We start from the raw sequence: 13,105 nt of genomic DNA, 5'->3' as shown, positions 1-13,105 counted from the left end.
AATGAATGACTTAGGCCTTCGAATGGAATCGACAAACACATTTGTCGTCGCAGTAAGACTACATGTATATCGTCTATTTCAGACATTACTAAAAAGATGGCATTCGGCATTGTCAGTTTGACCCGCATTCATGCAAACACATTATTAATGTTGCTTTTTTTGGCCATCTATCATATTAATGCGGACGGGAGTGCGGAATTTCGTTGCAAAATGTCTTTACTTTCGACCTCAGTGGCGTCTGGCTGCCGGCGCTGTTGGCCATGATGTAGACAAGAAGTCTCTGTGCACGTGTATCTGCGGCGATAGCGTCAGCTGCACTAGAGCAATGAACCCAGGCGGAGACGTTTGCTCTCATAATGTTACGGTACTTCCATTGCAAGCAGTTTGCTCGCATGGACGCATGCCATACTGTTTTGAAGTGAACGTAGAACGCTCTGGGCTTTTGCCGAGTGTGCAGTCAATCCCAAACGTGTGCATCTGTTACTTTGCATTCTAGAAAACTTAGACTGACACGTTTATTTTCCTGTTTTTTTTTTACGCAGAACATGCCGTGTTACTTGTGTTTATCCGTCAACTGCCGCTACTGGCTAAGCGGATCATCTTATCTTGGCTTATGGCGGCCACATATTCTGCAATATAAGGTGTACATATATTAATATTTATTTAGTGAAGTGACGACCCACATGTATTCTCAAATGAATAACATCACTTTTTTACCACACTATATTTTCATTTCTCATGTTTTTGGCCATTTTATTTGCTGAATTATCAACGTTGACATCATTATCGAATGACAATACCACAGCCGCTGGACTACGACATTACTTTTCCCAGTGTACCACCATGGATCGAATGGAATTCATTGCTCTAAATGACATTTGAACCTAAGGACATTAACACCTCCAATGTGAGAGGCAAATAAGCACTCAACCCATATGATTATGAAAACACGGTTCATAAATCTAAATTGGCAAAATGAGTTTGTTGCATGAGTTGGACTACACAAAATGCCATTTTGCAACAACACTGGTTCTGGTCTTGAAGTACATTCAGTGGGTAACGCTGTCTGCTTTCTTAATGTCGTGGAACCATAGTGTTAACACACACCACTGGATGCTAGGTTCACCTCTTTGTCAAGCCCAATTGTGCTCAAACGTGTTCATCGAAGTTGCGAAGGACCGGCAGTGTCATGGATGCTGGAGGTCGTTGCGTCGGAGTCTTTGCAAACGCTCTCAGGCTCACCCCAGAGATACACCAGTCCTCGGGTCGCCGTCAGCAGCACTGCTTTGGACGGGTGTTGAGACAGCGAAGACACGGGCGCTTGAGTCGGGTGCTTCAGTCTGTCGACCAGCGAACCTTCCACGAGGTTCCAGCAACAAACCTGACCGTCCTCGGAACCCGAATAAACGTGAGAATCGTCTTGACTCAGACAGCAGTCAAGGTAGAACTGAGCGTTCTTGTGGCCCGCGAACTGCTGCAACGATTGGCCCGACGTCTTGTCCAGGAGTCTGAGCAGGCCACCGAGACAACTGACAAGCAAGCACAGGCCGTCCCGAGTGAGCTGAACTCGCGTTGCCGGGCAACCGAGGGTGTCCTTGCTCATCTTACCCATTCGGAGATCGTAACGACGCACGGAACCGTCTAGGGACGAAGTGACGATCTCGTGGTCTGTGGCTAGGACGCTGGTCACGGCGTCGCGGGCCTCCTTAAGAGCCTGCACGGGGTCGCGGGCTCGACTCCTGGTGTCCCAGCAGCAGACGCTGCAGTCGATGGAGCCCGATATGACGACTGACGAGTCCTCGTTGAAGCACACGGTCTGAACGGCGCCCGCGTGGCCGCGCCACTTTCGCGAGCTCTTGGCCGTCGTCACGTCCCAGAGGACAACAGACTTGTCGAGGCTGGCCGACGCTAAGGTCGCGTTGTCGCACGAACCGCGGACGTCGAGGACGTCACCCGCGTGGCCGAGGTACGTCTGTAGGAGCGAGCCTCGGAAAGGGTTCCACAGTTTGACGGTGCGGTCGCTGCCGCCGCTCAGGCAGTAGTTGCCGTCGGCGTTGAAGCGGACCGCGCGCACGGCGCCCTGCTTGCAGTCGAGCTGCTTGATGTTGAGGCTGGGAATGCCGGTCACCATGGTTACAGCGATAGCCGAGACGATCAGGTTATCGCGGCTAGAAAACGCCACTCATCGCTCAAATGGACGCAACGCAAGATCACGCAGCACAAGCGTCGTACAAGCTCCGAACTGGAGCAAAACACACATTTGCCGCTCCATAGAGTTTTGGCTAAAATGTGGCTCGACTCGATGCGGCTATGTTTGCAGTTTCGGTTTCTGCTCTCTCCACAAATAGGCCGGTGTCTAGTTGGCCTATGAGTGTCTTTGCGTAACGTGTGTTATTCTTATCTGTTATTTGTTGAGGGTACGTAGGTTGAGTGCAGACGCAAACGATTAACTCTCGATGTTTTATTACTTAGTAAGCGGTTCAACGAGAGATGAAATTGAGCAAGAAAACCGACATATTCTCCACTTGCATCAAATTTTTTTTACATTGTATGTGTGTAATGACGCGCGCTAGCACGAAAGAGACCTTGGTTCTCATCAACTAGGTAATTTAGGAGCAAGGACATACTCAAGGCATAGAGTTTATGGCCCAAGTTATTCGCTGATATGTCATGCCACCGCCTTCATGCGGCAGCGGGCATTGAAAAATTCACATGATAAAACACAATATCTCGTGGCTGTAAAGAATGTGTTTTATTTTTACTTTCTGCACGTATGTATAATTGAACATAATCAAGGGCATACTAAGCTTGTGGGGAAACTGGAAGTATTTTCATAAATTTCCACGTATTTCAAATATTTAGCCCTCTAAATTCTCATATATTTCGAACGTAGCGGTGTGCCGTTGCTTGTGGCCACATAGAGCTTTCGCTGTGAAAATTCACGAGCGTTTTCTTTATGGGGGAAGTAGAAGCTAATGGAGTTTGGCATCGGCGTGCCCGACTGATGATGATGATGACCTAAACGAATGGCTCTCACCCACCTTTGGGGATTGACCAATAAGGAACGATTATTTAGATGCGGATCACATATCACTTTTAAATCTAATGAATTTAAAAAATGGTTATAAGATATAAAATTCTACTAGTTCAGAGATTTGTAATCAAAACCGCTTTGATTCGATTAAGAATCTGATTGCGATTTCCCTCTTCTTCTTTTCTCTCTCTCTTTTTTTTGTTTGCTTGCTCCGCTGCGGTGGTCTAGTGGTTACTCGGCTGCTGACCCGCAGGTCGCGGGATCAAATCCCGGCTGCGGCGGTTGCATTTTCGATGGGTAAGAAAACGGACGTATTGTCCGCTTCCATCGAATGTTTCCCATTTTTATGTGCGTAATCACGCGCGCACTTTCGATGGAGGCGAAAATGCTGTAGGGCGTGTGCTGATACTTGGATGCACGCAAACAAACCAAAGAAGCCCATGTGGTCGAAATTTCCAGAGCCCTCCACTACGGCGTCTATCATAATCGTGTGGTCGCAAAAGCCCACAAAGGGACGCAAAAGCCCACAAAAAATGACGGCGGAAGACTTTTTTTGTGTGTGTGTGGAAGGGGAGGGGGGGCTGAGTTAGGGCGCCAACCTCTATGTTCTTTCCAGCGTCTGTCAGCCGGCTCTCTCTCTGGACTTCGCTGGATTCGCTCGCAGGATTTCAAGCTGGACGGTTGTGCCCTCGCGATCTCCGACGCCAGCGTAGCTCCCGCCGACTGGTTCGCCCTCGACGGTCTGCTGGCGCCATGCAGCTCTCGCATTGTGGCGCCCTGCCCTTGGACTGCTTCGACCGAATCCCCACTTTCCAATCTCCTTCTTTTTTCCGCTGCTTCCCTGTCTATTTCTTCATCTGTTTTCCTTGTATTCTTTTTATTCCTCCTTCCCCCACCCCTATAAGGCACTGCGCCGTGTCGCCTGAAGGCAGACAGAAATTAGGTGCATTCTTCCTCTTCCTTCTAACCACTACCACCACCACCACCGTAAGCCGCTAGAATGGCCCTACGAAAGGACTTGACGCAAGCATAAGAACGTGGTTTTAGAAGTTCAATTTTCTCGAAGTCTGAGGAATGTTCCTGAACTGCGCCATATCGCTTTTAGACCGCCAACGCAAAACATGTCAATGAAGCGTCTATAACAAATTATTCCCACAAGTAGTCTGCGATCTTTCTACTATACGTACGATTACGAGATTCGTTATTGTGCTTAGAAAAAGTGCTTAACGATCTAGAATACTCCGCACTCAACTATGGGCACTCAGCGCTTGCATAGACGGCGCCACGAACGCGGCGGCGTTCAGCGCCAACGCGGCCGTTCCCGCGTTAAAATGGGTTGATAGTGTTCCCTCCCATAGCACGCGCGCGGTTGTTTGTGCATGTGAGTTGACGTGTGCGTGCATTTGTCTGCAACTGCATGCAGGCTAGTTTTCAGGCTGGGTAATTTTTTTTTTTCAGGAACGCATACACTGATAAAGGGAAGGATTCCGTACGAGGCAGACCCTGCAGTGAGCAAGCATTTTATTCAATAGTAGCATTAAATTTCATAGCTTTTAATTTTGAAGCGCTCTCCCAGCTAGATGCCCTATTCACGCGACCTACGGCTGCAGAGTACGCGGCAAGTGCAAGAACCTACGACAGTGGCCGTGCGCACGCAACGATTCGAAAGTGACCCGAAAACAATTTCCGCAAGAGCTTCCTTTGAATGTCAGCCACAACCACCATGAAACAAGAATACTGTTGAGAAATAGAAAACTGATTTTTAGCACAAAGTTCTTTAAAGCGGACAAAAATAACACACGAGCACGACAAGCGCGAAACACATCTTTAAAGATATAAGCTGGGAATCGAATACGTCTATGGAATCAAAGTAATAGCTATATCGCTGTCGAGCCTAAAGAACGTGTAAAACACATATAAATGCTATCGCGCCTTCCGTAGCGTTCACGTGAGCTACCTGTTCCAGCCTTCTTGTATCTACCGCCGCGATTGGACCCGTGATATTCATCAACAACCGAGCACTGCTCGACTATGGTGGGCCCCAAGGAATACCGGTTTCATGTACTGTTTTTCTATCAAAGCCTAGGCGTATTTATTGGCTGCCGCGCACAGCACAATGACTTGATGTAAAAGTATGTATCAGGAGAATCTTGGTTCAGAACACAACGCCTGTCTGCACGCGGTGTCGGTAAGGCCCTGTATCTCGAAGCTCGCCGGAACGACTTATCAAGAGAGCGTGACGTTGAGGCGACTGCCTTTCCTTTACTATATACACTTGCAGTTGGCGAACAAACGCTATCCGCGCAATTTCCCCTTTGCGAAAATCGAGGCAACACTAGGAACAGCGACGTGTCGGAACGTTAACATGCTTGAACTCGAGCCTGCGCGCCATGTCATATCGCGACGAAGAAAATAGCGCGCAAGAGGATGCGTTTGTGACGTGTTGCGTTGCGTCATCAATCATAACGATGAGGAGTTCGAATGTCTCTAACCAGTTAGCTTTACGTTACAGCGATAACAGTCTAACCACCTAACGTTCTTCGCAGCTTCGCGGTCAACGGCAGCGCGGATGAATATCCGCCTTGCCGTCTGTGTCAGCTAAGCACAGGGATTTCTGAAGTGCTCATCGCCCGGCCGTGGCGCGCTCGCCTTCTCTCGCTTTATTTCGTGCTGTGTAAATGCAGTGTTTCATGGAAAATATGAACGCACTAGTGAAGAAACTCTATACTTCTTGGCATGTTCTGCGTTTGTGGACCTGCTCCTTCTGCGAGTGGCTGCTGAGCGGACTGTAAGGCTTAGTTCCGCAAATCTTTCCGACGTATAGAAATGGACGTCTCAGCATGCGTGCGCGGCTATTGCTGCCTCATTTCTGCTTAGCTGCAGGAACGGACGTGATCGCCTTGCTGTGCTCTTGCCATTCCTTTGGTTGGGCGGATTGGAAAAACTACAGGCATCCGCCGTCGTCGAAGGTGAGTTCATTTTCTTTACCTGTACACCTTTTTATTCGAAAGCCATGAAAAAAAATGAAAACTCGTCTTTGTTGCTACACGGACTGAATGCGCGACATGTTTCAAAAATACTTGGCTGCATTTGTGTTGTGATGCCATGATTGAACAGTCCTAATATAAATGTTGGTCACAATTTCTCTTCGCTTTAGAGCATGACTTATTGACGCGCTTATTTGAGCTTGTTTCAAGGTACCCACTAACGTTTGCATTCGAGCGCTTGCACTTTTTTTTGCGCCTTCAAAACTGCATGTGCCTGGTAATTACGACACGCGAATTGTGACGACAGGTGTCGTGTTCTTTGTTTTCAAGTTTGCGGATAAAAAAAAAAAAAACGTTACGACACCGTTCTTTTTTTGCACATTGCTATTTTCATGCTACGATAGCCTGCATGGGCTACTTTAGTCACGTTTCGAATGTGTGAGGGTGAGTGTTATATCGCGTTTCGCGGCGAGGATTTATGCGTTGAAACAAATTTCCCGAGACCTACACTACGGTGTCTCTCATAATCATATGGTGGTTTTGGGACGCTATAAACCCCAGATAAATCAAATCAGTGATGGTTGGTGCTTAAACAGAATGGGAAAGACGTGTTGTGAACCTGATATGTAGCGCTTGTGTTTGCGAGGATGGTATACTGTTAGCTAGTGCTACGCCGACAACGTCCGTGGATGTTGCTTTCATAATTCTGATTGACCCGACGTGACGCCTGTCTCATGGTACAGTCGACCACAAAAGTTTACGGACCACGCGAGCGTAAGGCCGAAAGCCTATTCGCAACGCCTGCGCTGCGCCAGCGGCGATAGGCAGCACTGCAGCGCCCGAGACGCGTCCCTGCCTTAATCTATGGCCTGTCTGTTTCCTGACTCGGTACAAATAAATTGCACTTTTCACTTTTTAACACTACGCGCTTCAGGCATCAGTGTTTGCGTGCTTATGCCTCGAAAGCAGTTCATGAGCATAAGTGTTATCAGTGGCAATCGTTATCACAAAATGATACCTCACCAACGGAGCGCCTTTCGTGGCACGCCGCGATAGCTCTGATCTTGCTATGAAAATAGAAAAGCGCTCGTGGGTTGCCTTTCTTTGCCTTCCATTCCTCGCCTTCCGTGTGCTTTTCTTCCAGCGCATTCGCGCTTGCGCTGCAATCATTATTAGAATAAAATTTAACCGAATAGCCGTTCTTCCTAAATGAGATGGTCACTGCAGATCAGCGCTCCGCGTGAAAACTGCTAACTAACAATGCGCTATGTTACCGTAGAAAAATTAAAGTCCAGTGAAGACCTGTTTCTGGTCTAGTTATGCGGTCAACGGTAGATGGCGTGCCGCTAGATGGCGCTGACAGGCACTTTGGCGCGCGCTCGCGTGGTCCGCAAACTTTTCTGGTTGACTGTACATATGCAATGTTTATAAAATTAGATAGCCAGCACGGCAAGACAAGTTACGTTTCGCCAACATTACGCCTGCATAGGGCCTTTTTTTAAGCAGTTTCGAAACCCAGCGTGAACCTGTGGTAGAACACTTGACTGCCGCGCGAATAGGTGACCAGTAAAAAAGCGAGGAATTGTGGGATGCACCGTCTGCTACCGGCTTCGGTTTCGAGAAGAGTAGACGACGGCGAACCGCTTCACTGCAAGCCTCAGATTAGTCAGGATTCGCGCGCGCGGTCGCCCGTTTATCTTCGTCCTGGTAAACTATGGTCGGTTGTTCAGCCGTTGGCTGCTACAACTCGAGCGTGAAAGGCAAATGCAGGTATCAAATTCTATGTAATAAAGACAGAAAAACGAGCTGGGCTGCGACTGTGCAGAGCGCCACAGCGACAGGTAGCCTTTGAGTTCGGAAATTTGAAACCAGATTGTGCGAAAACCATTTTCACAGGTACGTGTGTATACCACACTAAAAAAAGAACATACGCATGAGTCTGCTGCGAATATTATATTGACAAATAAATTGTCGCGTAGGTGCACCTAGCAAAGATGTTATGGGAACGGGCGGGCGAAATCTACTTGTCATGCGAGATTAGCGCCGGTCATTGCACCCATATATATGACTAAAAAATGCGATAGCTTCACTCAAGAGTAAGTTTGCACGAAGCGCTGGACGAGTTCATTTGCATTTATCTTGGTGAAACTGTGCGCCAGGACGGCACCCAAAGGAAGAAGTGTGTTAAACAAGTGCAAGGTTTCGATTATTCAGCGCCGTCTATGTCTGACTGTATTGTTTATGTGCCGCCGTGCAGCGCAGCTTGACCAAGATCAGCGTTCAAATAACCATCGGGCTTCGACTAGAAAATGCATCTTATAGCGCGCTGAAGGCTGAAAAAAAAAAGATATCTCAGCGCGCTCAATAAGTGCTGTCCTTCAAGCCGATCTACCGACGATGTCGGCTGAAGCAGTGATCCCGAAATGAATTCTCAGCACACTGCTACAGTCATCCCCATCCCCTGAGATCCTTAAAATGGTGATTTTTTTATCTGCAGTAACGTATCATACAATGAAAACTGTCTTCTGTATACCGACTGATCTGCTATCCAGACTGACAGTAACCCCGAGCAGCATAAAAGCATTGCAGATCAATTTAGTGCGATAGAGAAGTTTTCTTACCGTTCATGACTTTCCGTAGATTTTCATTGTCGCAGTAAAGGTTAGCAAAAAAAAAAAAACAACCTCTAAAGCACTGATATTGCACGGAGAGGTGCCCTTCTTAGTGGAACGGTACAAAAATGCGCGCGTGCCGCTGCTAAGCCGCGTGGTGCGTCAAACCGGAAGCCATCGCATCCCACAGTTTCCTGCAATTTCCCATATTACCGGTCGCCTATTATTCGATTCTATTCCCGCTGGGACACTGATACTTATCCTTCACGTTTGTTGGGTCGACGCTGCCGATGTCAGTACTTCTTGACGCTCTCGCAATTCAAATACCGATGTCCCATTCTCGCCGTCACTGGGTAGACACGAACCCTCCATCACTTGTGGCGCGTACCCGCATGCCTCGGCCCCTGGTATTTGTGGGTATGTGCCACACGCGTCTTGGGGAAAGAGTTTGATGACGTACGTGACGTGATTTTACCGTTGTTCATGTCATGGCCTTCCCGACATATTCCTCAGATGCTCTTGCCTTCCCATGAAAATTTTGGTCAACCCCCACTTAAGGAGGCCAAAACGAGAGCGCCAAGGCGTAGGCGGCTGAATGATAAATATATAGATACGTAGGTAGAAACTCTCGAAGTGCCGGCAGTCTGCTAAAAAATGCTTCGCATTAAAACAAAAAAACACTTGCTATGTGACGAGGCTCTTATCATCCCCCACCCCCTTTTTTTTTGGCCACGGAAATCCGCAAAGAACAAATATAAGAACATTTGGGCATCGATCTGAATGTGCAGCGAGGATCAGCTTCCGGTAAATATACTGACGAACAAGAAAAGCACACCCGAAGAACAAGAAACAAGAACAACTTTATTCCAACACGGGGTGTCACAGAGGCCGAGTCTCAGCAGACCACTCAGTCCACTACCCGGTCGGAGAATCCAGTCTCGTTGAGATCGAACACAATATCGTATAGGCTCCGCAACCGCGTAAGGATGTCGTCATACTCGAACCTAATCGTGCGGCCTCCGAATGGATCAGTCCCTTCGCGAACCATTCGTCCCATCTGGAGCCGTACAGTCTCCACGTACGTGTCGTACATCTCCACAAACGTCCTGAGGACGACCTTTCTGAGCTCGGGCGCGTACGACGAGGCCGGATCCAGGGCGGCCTCGACCTCGTCGCCAACAGCCACTCTGAGGGTCTCGTGGAGCAAGTAGTCGTTGTATGCTTCGGTGTCGTCCGTTCTGCCCTTTACCAGAGACGGGACGTTGTGGTACGGCTCGTCCATCATGATGGACTGTAGGGCGATTAGCACCGTCCTCAGGCTGTGCACCGAAGAGTTCCACACGGGTCCCGGCCACGTCCCTAGGAGTGACAGGCAGACCATGCCGTCTTCGTTGAGGTTCGGAGCGAACCGGACTTGCCCGTCGCCGGTAGTCAGGAGTTTGACGAGAGGTGGCCTAGCCGGGAAGTCTGGTGGGCACTTCAGGACAAACCGGAAGAAGCCACCTTCGTAAGGCGTACCCGGAGGCCCCAGCAAGAGGCCGTGGATCCTGGTGACGTCCTTCTCGACCGGTGTGATGACGACTCCGGAAATGGGCAGAGCGTAGACGTCCAGGATGTCCCGCCTGACCTTGTGCAGACATTGGTCCGACGGTGTTCCGACATTCAGCTGGCGGGGTGCCGTCGGGTCCCAGAAGTTGAGATCGGGCGTGAACTTGACTTCCTTGACGTCACTCATGGCGTCCTCACCAGTGGTGGCCATTGCTGCCGTTGGGACCCTGACGTGGCGTACCGAAGAGTCTGGCGACGTTCTGTTGACGTAGCTCGGGCTTCTTTTGCTAGCAGCGCGCGTGCCACCACGGAGCGCGTGAAATCTGTATTCTCTTTCTTTTGCTGTATTACACGTCGGGGATTAAGCTACGGTGATGAAGACGGTGAAGTGATGCCCTTCAGTTGGTTGGTTGGTTAGAATATACTGTCTGGTCTGAATGGTAAAAAACAATTATTGCACTAGTTCTGTTTTAGTTACGTTCTTTCTTCCTTCCGGTATGTGTATTGATATTTGAAAGATCTAAAAATTAATATAATCAATTCTTGGCCAAACTTTGAAGGAAGGTGGTTGCTTTCTTAAAAAAGTGCAACCCACTATGTCGGTTAGGTGGCAGGAGGGAAATGCCATTTGAAGGAAGGTCTTTCTCATTTGCTACATATCGGTCACTTCCGAATGCGGAATTGGCACCGGGATTTGAGAAGCACATCGATGCTGACCTCCAGAATAAATGAAATCGGGATGAGGATTATGAGAAGTAGGACTTTTGTTTCACAGTTATGTTCGAGCAGTAGGTAAGCACAGGAAGTTCCGCGAAAAAGTGTGAGACTGGAGTAGCGTCTGTGTAAATTTGCAATACATTACTCAGTTAGTTAATATGGATTCATACTTGTGTGTGCGCTTCACGACATTTCGGACGATAGACGAATAATGTGGACAGTGGACAACGTCAGGTGCCCCTAAAACATCTGTAAGCCGCTTCACTGATTGAAGACCGCGAAGGCTCGTTAAGTGGCGGCATCATCACACTATTTCATTCTGTGACTTTGTTATACACTAGCTTGTTTGACTTGAACGTCTCCATCTTCTGCCCTCCGATTTCACCCGGCTTCGGTATCGAATGCCCGTTGATGGTCCCGCCGGGCAGCTTCTGCCGGAGAGCTCACGACTTTAGCCCTCACCGGAAAGTCTAGTTATATACAAGTTCTTCAAATTCAGCGCACCAGAGCATTACTTAGCACTCAGCAGACATTCTAGACAAGGTTGTTATTTTTAGTGCACCAAGGCACGACTTCAGCCCTCACCAAACATTCCAGTTATGAACAAGTTTGTCATTTTTGTCCACCAGGCCACGAGCCCTCACCAGACATTCTAGTTGTGGACAAGTTTGTAAATTTTGGTGCACCAGGGCACGATATTAGGCCTCACCGGACGGTCTATAAGTTAAAGATATGTTCTTCGTTTTTACTGCATCGGAGGGAAGTAGTGGCGCCTTCCAATTTCGGCGGAACATAACCACTAGGCGAAAGCGCGAAAGATGCACATTTTTCAACGTCTACCTTAAACAGCTATGTGGCTCAGGAACATAAATTGACTGATGTTATTTCCTATTGCGATTATGTAACGGCATCCTGTTGAAGCCTTGCCGTAGAGATGTGGCGTGCGCATCCATCAATAAATAAATAAATCAGTCAGTCAATAAAAGAGGATGACTTGAATTTTAGGTATGGTGGTCCCATGCCGCCAATTTCTTACGGGGTTAGCGCCCTTCCAAGTGACTATGAACTTCGCTCTGCCGAGCACGAGGCCAAAAGTGCGCTTGTACCTATTATCAGTAGGGGCCTGGCGACAGCAGTGCTCTGCCTCCCACAGCAGCGGCGGATGCTCAACTATTTCAACAAGGCTGTTGTGGATTAAGGTACGCCCAGGGGCCTTCGCAGAACCTTACAGGGCTACCTATCGAGATGAGTGCCCATAAACAACCGAGTGCCAGGTCGGTGTACTCCTATACCCACTGGCGAAAACTGGTGAGTTCCCGGTAGGCGCTGGGAATCGAATCTGGCACCTCCCACATTGGAAGTAGACGCTCTAAATTTGTAGCTACCGCTGTGGTTAAAAGGGTTTAAAAGGTTTAAAAAGGTTACGGCCTGCCACACAGTATCCCTCCGTTTATAGACGGATAAACCAGATCCGGGCACGTTCCTAGAAGAGGGCAAATAAGTCCCAACTGCCCCCTTTTACGTTGAATCAACGTCGGCCTCCCACTGATGTGGGAACCCTTCCACGCACACGGCTGCATACCTGGCATGCGCTCAAGAAGGCAAGGACGCACAACTCACGAATGCCCATCCGGGGACATCTCTTCGCGGGTGCCCGCACGCATCACCGAGGTTGCAAATCCCGAAGGGACAGCAAGCTCTCTGCACATGTTTAAAGCGTTGACCACCGAAACTCGCAAAGGAAGACCTTCCACATGACGGTGGTGTTGTCTCGGGCCAACGCACACCAAGATGTGGGGATACTCCCGAGCTTGAAGGCCCGGGTTAACTTTCTCGCCCACTTAGCCGTTGGAAAGCAATACCGCCCGTGGCGCCCAGATGGATGGAGAGAGAGTTTAAGCACAGGCAGCGCTTCCTCAGGACTACTTCAGATTACACGGGAACACCACCTCGAGCAGCGAAATGGCCTGTGAGCTGTGGACTTCCCCATACCACGGTGTCCTGTAAAGACCCATGTGCACCAGTTCATTGATCCACCTGAAGCCACACACACAAAGTGGCGTCCTCACCGTGATGGGATACGCACCTCCTCCTAGTAGACAATAGATTGCAGAGTGGCGCAACTGTCTCCAGTGATACAGTGCGCAGTACATCACCCGCCTGAGCACACTGACTCCAAAGCAGCTGGATTACAATGGAACGCCACT

At 48.9% G+C, this 13,105-nt stretch overlaps 3 protein-coding genes across 3 annotated transcripts in view; 1 reads left to right on the top strand and 2 right to left on the bottom strand.

Annotated features, from left to right (window-relative positions):
* Positions 1-726: 726 nt before the first annotated feature.
* Positions 727-2,270, bottom strand: LOC119179981 (WD repeat domain-containing protein 83). Its single transcript, XM_037431108.2, has one exon. It carries the CDS (start codon positions 2,129-2,131, stop codon positions 1,160-1,162), a length of 972 nt encoding a protein of 323 aa, XP_037287005.2. The 5' UTR covers positions 2,132-2,270; the 3' UTR covers positions 727-1,159.
* Positions 2,271-5,264: 2,994 nt separating this feature from the next.
* Positions 5,265-13,105, top strand: part of LOC119179386 (uncharacterized) — a 119,514-nt gene continuing 111,673 nt past the window's right edge. The window contains exon 1 of the mRNA XM_075869074.1: positions 5,265-6,003. The gene's annotated coding sequence lies outside the window, so the exon portion shown is untranslated. The remainder of the gene's footprint in view (positions 6,004-13,105) is intronic.
* LOC119179388 (ubiquitin-conjugating enzyme E2 Z) lies at positions 9,541-10,392 on the bottom strand. The gene has a single exon (XM_037430454.2). It carries the CDS (start codon positions 10,390-10,392, stop codon positions 9,541-9,543), a length of 852 nt encoding a protein of 283 aa, XP_037286351.2.

This window comes from Rhipicephalus microplus, chromosome 7 (assembly GCF_043290135.1).
Source record: "Rhipicephalus microplus isolate Deutch F79 chromosome 7, USDA_Rmic, whole genome shotgun sequence".
Lineage (NCBI taxonomy): Eukaryota > Metazoa > Arthropoda > Arachnida > Ixodida > Ixodidae > Rhipicephalus > Rhipicephalus microplus.
This window is presented reverse-complemented; position numbering and strand designations above follow the sequence as displayed.